The following is an 8,772-nucleotide window of genomic DNA, read 5'->3' as shown; positions in this document are numbered from 1 at the left end:
AAAATTATTGTAAATATCAATTTTGAGTGAATTATCTTCAGTAGTTACTAAAATACTAAAATATCGCAGTTTTCGGAAATTACCGTTATATGGGAAGTGGGCGTGGTTACGGTCCGATTTCGCCCATTTCCAATACTAATCTACGTTGGATTAAGGAAACCTACATACCAAATTTCGTTGAGATATCTCAATTTTTGCTCGAGTTATCGTGTACACGGACAGACGGGCAGACGGACGGACAGCACAGACATGGCTTAATCGATTTCTCTATTCATTCTGAGCATTTATGTATACATTTGTCTATATCTATCTCGATTCGTTTTGGCTGTTACAAACAACCGTTATGTGAACAAAATTAATATACCCTTGTGCACAAGTGCGCTCGGTTATAAAAATAATCACAGCTGAGGTGTCTAACGAGGCCGTTAATGCGTGCGAGAAATTCCGAAGACAAGCAAAGGGGAGATGAAAAAACTGAAGACACTCTTGATGACGCTCAACGGTCAACGAGGCTGTAACGCATTGGTACATGCCGAGAAATAGGTCACCAAATGCTCTCATAATATTTATAGGGACAGCTATTGTTTTAATATACAAATTAAGTAAATTTACAATAACAACAACATTTTATTAAAACCTCGTCGACTTGAGAAAATAATGTCACGATGTACATATGTATGTATTTTTATAAATTTGGCTATTTATTTTCTGAATGATTTATTAATGGGATACTCACACTCCTACAAGATAACATACTCGTATTAACTACAAAATTAAAAATTCAAAACCGAATTGCTTTACATAAATTTCAAGTGTTACATTTTCGCATTGTGTTGGCGAAGAGATGAAATGCTAATGGATGCGATGAAATAAAAGCAAACTACCTATAAAAGACATTTGCATTTAGGCATAAAATAAATAAACATAAAACTAGCTTTAATGTCTATTAGTTAGGAAACTTGTAAAACAAACAAAAAATTATTTTGGCTTATCGTAGACATAGCCGCCGTTTGCATCATAAATCGTATCGCTGGCTATGCGTGCCGTTTGTACGCGTTCGTTGTAGCCGGATGTGGGTGGAGCGTTCGATCCGCTTGGCTGTTGCTGACTAGCTGTTTGATAGGGTATGCCAGAAAATCCGCCAGTTTGCGTTGGGAAGCCTTGTCCGGAGAAGCCTTGTCCGGGGAAACCTTGTCCAGAGAAACCTTGTCCGGGGAAGCCTTGTCCGGGGAAACCTTGTCCAGAGAAACCTTGTCCGGGGAAGCCTTGTCCCGGGAGACCTTGTCCCGGAAAACCTTGACCAGGAAAGCCTGCTCCGGAGAAACCAGCTCCAGGGAAGCCTTGTCCGGCAAATCCTTGCCCTGGAAACTGTCCTGGATAACCGGGATAAGGAAAACCTGATCCGGGGAAAAGTTGGCCTAGAAAGCCTGCTCCGGGGAAACCAGCTCCTGAGAAGCCTTGTCCTGGAAACTGCCCTGGATAACCGGGATAAGGAAAACCTTGGCCTGGTACGTTGGTGCGACGCCGGGGAAACTACCCAAACCAGGCTGAATGAAAGGATCGCTAGCTGATTTGTTGTCTGTGTCATCACTCGATTCCCGCACATCTATTGAGGCAAGCGCATTTCCATTGGCAGCTTCGTCACTTAACACTGCATCATGTTGCACGTGCTGGTATTTGTGTTGCTTTTGTTGTGGCTCTGTTTGCTGAATATGCGTTATGTATTTATTTTCAGCGACTGGAGGCAAATATTCCCGGCTTATGTGACTTACATCAGCGAGAGTTAATGCAATCAATGCATGGAATACAAGGAATTTGGTATACTGAAAAATCGGAAAAGAATTTTGAAGAATTTATATAAATGTTAAAAGGTTCGCAAGCTTAGAAAAAAAACTACATACCATTTTCCAACGTTGCGCATTCGCTTGCATACTTCAAGAACTTTAAACGTGAACTGATTTTATAGTTCTTTGCCGTTGCTGGTTTTATAGCGTTTCGCAACTTCTGAAAGCTATTTTACTTCTCCATTTCTTTTAGGTCTTATTTTGTTTCTTCACGTTTCAGCACTTTCTTCTGTGTGGCTTTTTTAAATTAATTAACCATTTTAAGACTCCATTTATGGGAATCTCATTCTATTTCTGCCAAAATTCTTAAGCGTACGTAGGCAGCATTTACAGTTCTTTGCCGTTATATATTTTGTCATAAATCTATGAAAACATATTTTATTTGTAACACAACCCATATTTAACTACCCTGCGGGAATCCCATAGCACTGAATTTATGTACACGTTTCGTGAACTTTGTAGTTCTGAAGATAAGGGGTTGGCTCTTAAAGTCTCATCGCCTTTAATAAGACACGGTAATCTGGCCTTTGCAGAGTATGCCGGTGGAACAACTAGATGGACAAAATTCATTTCCGTGGTAATTTTCAATAATGTATCATATTTCTGGGGGGATTTGTTAGATCCACTCTACTAAAAAAAACTGCGTACTATTTGTGATATTGTGGAAATGGATTTAGAAAATTTGAACCAATGTATATCGTCGGTGGTACTGCAAAAAGTTCTATGTCTATTAGTACCCCTGACACTTAGATGTCTCTTACGTGCACCGGAATGTATCTGTTAATCGTTAAACCCTAATAAACCAATAACAAAACTGTCTACCTTTGGCTGATGAAGATGAACGGTTGCCAGAAGCGATCAGATACAGATTAACAGATCAATTAAGCACCAGAGGTAATAAATGACATAGAAAGTTTTGCAGTATCACCGACGATATACTCTTTTTACTATGTTACACATTTGAATATCCCAAAGTAACGCGGTGACATGAGGTGTCACCGGGCTATATTTTGAATATATGATTGCAGCATCATTTGTGTATATAAAAACCTGCATATGGATGAAAAACTTTTCAACGCTTTTGAATAGCGACACAGGTGTTGCGTTTTATGGAAAAGTAATCGAACCAATATGTCGTCAATGTCTTTACAAAACCGCTTTTCTTTGGTTGGTTTTTTTTAATAACGATTTTGCCATTTTTGTGCAAAAATCTCGATGCCTGTAGTCCACGGTTACCAAATCTAATTTTTGTCACTACGCCTTCAGGCGGTTTTGAAACTGGTCGATGGGTGTTTTCGCAAATCATCGGCGATAAAGGGACAACGCCCACGTCCCTCCACTCGACCAGGATGAGGTGAGAACAGCAATAAGGCGGCTTAAAAACATGAAGGCCCAGCAAACCAAATTCTGCGTAAGGCACTGGATTTGCAAGTCGACACACACTATTATTTTAGTAAATTTTACAGTCCTCTTAATGGCACGACGATAAGCTGCTTGCATGACACCTGGTCTAAATTTGGGATCCCTGCAAAACTGATACGGCTATACAGAGTGGCACAGCCTTTAGCTCCGTTCAAATTGGGAAGGGCCTCTCCGCGCCGTTCGAGACCACATGCACGAGTTTTTCAAACTGGTGCTGGAAAGCGTAATACGAGTTGAAAATCTGAATCGCAACAGCACCATATACAGCAAAATAACTATGCTGTTAGAATATGGAGATGATATCAACATCGTCGGCCAGGAGCAAAAGTATTTTCCGTCACTGTTGGCAGCTATGACTTTGAAGTAGGAAAGGACTTTGTCTACCTAGGATCCAGCATAAACGCCTCCAACGACGCCAGCCTGGAGATAGAGCGAAGAATAACTGTTGCCAACAGGCGGTAACTTTGTGCTCGGCAGAAAATTTAAAAGCTCAGCCCTCTCTCGGCAAACAAAAATCACGCTCTGCATGTCACTCGTCATGCCTGTCCTTTTATATATATGGCGCAGAAACATGAACGATATCGTACAGGGATGCTAAGGCTTTGGGTGCTTACGAACTATTCTACGCAAGATCTACGGCTTTGCTCGCGTGGGCAACGGGTACCGAAGAAGATGGAATGACTCTGTACGAACTTTTCTTAGCGACATGGACATAGTTAAGCGCATAAAAATACACCGATTGCGCTGGCTTAGACATGTTGTACGTAGTTAAAATATTCTTCGACTCCGCACCCAAGGATGGGCAATGAAAGCAAGGGCATACGCAAACAAAATGGAAGGACCAAGTGCAGAAGCACGTGTCTGCATACGGAATGAACAATTGGCGCAAACAATCAAAGAAGACAAGTTTTTTTGATATCGGTCCAAATCGAGAAATGGTTATATTTAGTGCCAGAGAAGAACAAGAAAATAGCTTTCTAATTCGGGACTGAGTTCTCGGCACCGCGTTGTCCTGCATTCTAGTTAGCATTCATGGCCACACTTGAAGGTTTTTATAGAAAGTTCTCGTTATCGAGTCTGGCAAATTGTACTACTTACTACAGGAAAATTGGGGCATAGAATATTAGAGCAGTTCTGAACCTTTTACTGCTGGGTTATAATTAATAAAAAATTCTTTGACTTTTGCTAGACAGCGGGAAGTAAGGAAGAAGCAACATTAAACCCAATGAATAAAAGCCGTTAAGTGCGATTTTTAATCATTTTCAATTTTATGGACAATCTTCTTTGGTTGGCATCTTTTCTTCTTCGCTAATCTTAAAAAATTTGTAGGCACTTTGTTAGGTTATTTGAATAAATATATTTCGCATCTAATTTACATACATATTAAAGCAAAACAAATGAATGGGTGTGCATAAATTTCAGGTTACGCATTGGATTTAACTCCAAGCGATCTGCGAAAAATTAAAAGAGCTAAAATTGTTGGCTCAACTAGTTGAATAAAACAAAACTTTTTATAAAAAGGCACATTAGACTGGAACACGAAAAGATTTTTTACAATGTCCGACATTACATAAATTTTAACTCAATACTTATGTATATAAAAGAGTGTTAAAGTATAAGAAGAGATATCTCAGAGCGCTCACTGACGTAAACGTGCGTTAACGTGTCAGCTGACACGATCAAACTTATGAGAGCGACGGTTACGCGTTGTTGCTACGTCAAACAGACACGGCATACGTACACGTCGGTGAGTGTGGGCACCTTAAGGCTTTTCTAGTTACTACAACTATAGAGATTAAAGTTTTGAGTAAAAAACTCAAAAGGAGAAAATAGTCAAAGACTCAAACTACAATCATTTCTAAAATTAAATTTTTGATTCTTTTGCGGTTTTTGCATTTTATTCCTTTTTTGCGAATTCCAGTGCCTTTTCTATTCGCTGTTTTATAGGTTTTTAGGGCCTGGTAATAATAAAACACATTTTTGGAAATTTCCAAGGATATTCAATGATAAAGTTTTAAAGTATACATATTTTCAATACTTATTCGTCCTAGTGCACCCAAATTTTTTTTTCTATTCTACACAATTTTCCTTTTAACTTTAACTGATTGTTATTTTACAATGCACCGAATCTTCTGAATAATTTTTTTATTCAATCTATTCTAGAAATTTCAAAGTCCTTTAAAAAAAAAATCCTGACGCCAGAGAGAAAAACTAAAAACGCAGTTTTACTATATTTGGCCCCCAGTTTTGTGAATATATTGATTTTTTCGTGTGTAAAATTTACTGTAGCACGGTGTAATAAAACCATTAGCGCACACAAGGGGTGGGTTTTGGGGTTCAAACACCCCCTAAAGCTAATAACCTCAAATACAATCTGTATCTTAAAGCTAAGAATCCAGCTCTCAAGGAAATTATAAGAAATATTTATTATAATTTCTGTTGCTTGAAAAAGCGCTTTGCTTTTGCTGTAAATTTTCATGAGGGAATAAATATACGAGCATTTTTTTTTCTTGAGAGCTGCAAACTGATTTATGAAATTTTGGTAGAAGAAAATTTCTTTTCCATTTCTCGTCCGTCGTTTTATATGAATTTTTCGTTTTTCTTGAGAGTTCAGTTAATTTTTTCGGTATTTGAAATATTAAAAAAATTAGCAATCGTGAAAAATCACCATCTCTATCGAAAACCAGAAATCGAAAAAATGAACATAGAAGTGCAAAAATTCATGGAATCAATAAATTTATTTTTACCGACTCTTTTTTAAAATTTTTTTCAGGTACTTTTGAAAGTTGAGCGCATCTTGAGTTTATAGAACTTTTTATTAAACAAGTAGTTTTTAAGGAAAGAACACAACCGACTTCAATTCTCATATTCAAATTTAGGGGTACCGTTAATTTCTTCATGATCCAATCATCGGATCTCTAAAACAAATTACGGCACGAACCTTGAGGTACTATCATTCTAATAAAAAAATGATTATTGAAATCGGTTCACGTGGTCCAAAGTTATGTATTCCGGCGAGATGATAACATCCCTTTTTTTTGAAGTCGGTTAAAAGCGTTTGAGTTCTGTTAATCTGTAAATAAAGTGCAGTTTATGAATTTTAAAACGTTTATTTATTTATTACATACTGTACATATTTAAAACTTGCATAAATGTATTTTAAATAGGATATTATCTGAAGCAAATTTTCAGTATTTTCCGGTGATATATCTTCAGAAATATAAAACCCCCCCTAAAATATATTCCTGGGTGCGCCCCTGAATAAAACACATTTCGAATTAAATTTTTTTTATTACAAAAATATATTATTAAACGATAAAGTGTAAAAAAGTTAAGTTCCTAAAGCAATTCAACCGTAAAACCAGTTATTGCTAAGGTATCCTAAAGTGCGAAAAAGCTTTCATTTACCAAGTTCCATGCGATTTACTTCTTTCTGTAGACGTAACCACCGTTAGATGCATACTGGGTACCAACATCACCACCAGAGTACGATGAACCACCTGACGAGAAAGACGGGGAACCACCCGATGAGTAGCTGGAAGAAGAGAGCCCAGAAGAGCCACCGCTAGAGTAAGAAACTGCTGGTGCAGAGTAAATTGGAGCTGGGGCTGGAGCTGAGTACACCGGTGCTGAAACTGGAGCAAAGTATTCAGAAGAGCCACCACTTGAGTAAGAACCACCGCCAGAGTGACCAACTGCATTACCACCAGAGAAACCAGATGATCCACCGCTAGAGTAAGAGTAACCGCCGTCACTGACGCCTAAAGAAACTGCTGGTGAAGAGTACACTGGAGCTGGGGCTGGCGCAGAGTAAACTGGAGCAGGTGCTGTCTCAGAGTTTGCTAGAGCTGGAGCTGGGCCAGTGTAAACTGGAGCTGGTCCTGGCTCAGAATGTAATGGGGCTGGGGCTGGAGCAGAGTTCACGGGAATTGGGGCTGGAGCAGAGTGAACTGGATCAGGAACTGGATGAGCGTACACTGGAACAGAAGCTGAAGCAGAGTGCACGGAAGCAGGAGCAGGTGCAGAGTAAACTGGAGCAGGAGCTGCTGCCGAGTATACCGGAGCAGGAGCAGGAGCAGAGTACACTGGAGTTGGAGCTGGTGCAGACTTAGCTGGAGCTGGAGCAGAAGCAGAAACCGCGGGTGCTGGAGCTGGTGCCGAGTAAACGGGAGCTGGAGCTGGTGCAGAGTGAACTGAAGCTGGAGCTGAAGCAGATTCCGCGGGTGCTGGAGCTGGTGCCGAGTAAACGGGAGCTGGAGCTGGTGCAGAGTGAACTGAAGCTGGAGCTGAAGCAGATTCCGCGGGTGCTGGAGCTGGTGCCGAGTAAACGGGAGCTGGAGCTGGTGCAGAGTGAACTGAAGCTGGAGCTGAAGCAGATTCCGCGGGTGCTGGAGCTGGTGCCGAGTAAACGGGAGCTGGAGCTGGTGCAGAGTGAACTGGAGCTGGAGCTGAAGCAGAGAACGCGGGAGCTGGAGCTGGTGCAGAGTAAACTGGAGCAGGAGCCGACGCTGAGTGGCCTGAAACAGGTGGGAGATATGCGTTGGATGGTACAGAGTAAGAAGAACCGCCACCCGAAGAGATTGATCCACCTACGGCACCAACTGACGAGTATGAGTCTCCCACTGATCCGCCTGAGGAGTAAGAACCACCAGTAGAACCGCCCGAAGAGTATGAGATACCACTACTGGGTGGTAGGTACGTATTCGACAAATGGCTGACGTCAGCCGAAGCGAAGACGACCAAGGCAAGCATGGCGGCAATGAAGAGGTTCTGTAATAATATAATAAGGAAAGGGAAATAAGTATGTGGGTTACAATGAGCTTAAAATAAAACTTATTTTCATACACTATATGAAGTATGTATATAACTAAGGCAGTGACTTGAAAAATATTCAATAATTTTGATAAGTTCTTCCCATAACCCACCATTTTGCTCTGATAATTATAATTGGATAGGTTAAGACTACTTAGCTTAAAGAAGAAGCAATTGGAACTGATGCTGAGCCACTAATTGGCCGATGAATTTATACAAAAAAGTGTCTACGCTTACATGCTATTAGGAATGTTAATCCCGGGATCCCGGCCTTTTCTAGGTCCCGAAAATCCCGGGATTATTTGCAAAAGGGTGTCGTTTCCTAAAAAATTGTTCTTATTGTTATACCCAAGCGCACTTGTGCACAAGGGTATATTAATTTTGTTCACATAACGGTTGTTTGTAACAGCCAAAAGGAATCGAGATAGATATAGACAAATGTATACATAAATGCTCAGAATGAATAGAGAAATCGATTAAGCCATGTCTGTCTGTCCGTCCGTCTGTCCGTCCGCCCGTGTACACGATAACTCGAGCAAAAATTAAGATATCTCAACAAAATTTGGTATGTAGGTTTCTGTTAATCCAAGGTAGCTTGGTATTGAAAATGGGCGAAATCGGACTGTAACCACGCCCACTTCCCATATAACGGTAATTTCCAGAAATACGAAAACTGCGATATTTTAGTAACTAC

General features: G+C 40.2%; 1 protein-coding gene across 1 annotated transcript in view; it reads right to left on the bottom strand.

Moving 5' to 3' along the window:
• Window positions 1-6,689: 6,689 nt before the first annotated feature.
• LOC108363518 (skin secretory protein xP2-like) overlaps window positions 6,690-8,772 on the bottom strand; it is a 5,992-nt gene continuing 3,909 nt past the window's right edge. The window contains exon 2 of the mRNA XM_017616902.1: window positions 6,690-8,036. Within this exon, the coding sequence (XP_017472391.1) occupies window positions 6,690-8,036 (1,347 nt within the window). The remainder of the gene's footprint in view (window positions 8,037-8,772) is intronic.

This window comes from Rhagoletis zephyria, unplaced genomic scaffold (assembly GCF_001687245.7).
Source record: "Rhagoletis zephyria isolate East Lansing unplaced genomic scaffold, Rhagoletis_zephyria_1.1 Rzeph_scaffold_01294, whole genome shotgun sequence".
In the NCBI taxonomy this organism is placed as follows: domain Eukaryota; kingdom Metazoa; phylum Arthropoda; class Insecta; order Diptera; family Tephritidae; genus Rhagoletis; species Rhagoletis zephyria.
This window is presented reverse-complemented; position numbering and strand designations above follow the sequence as displayed.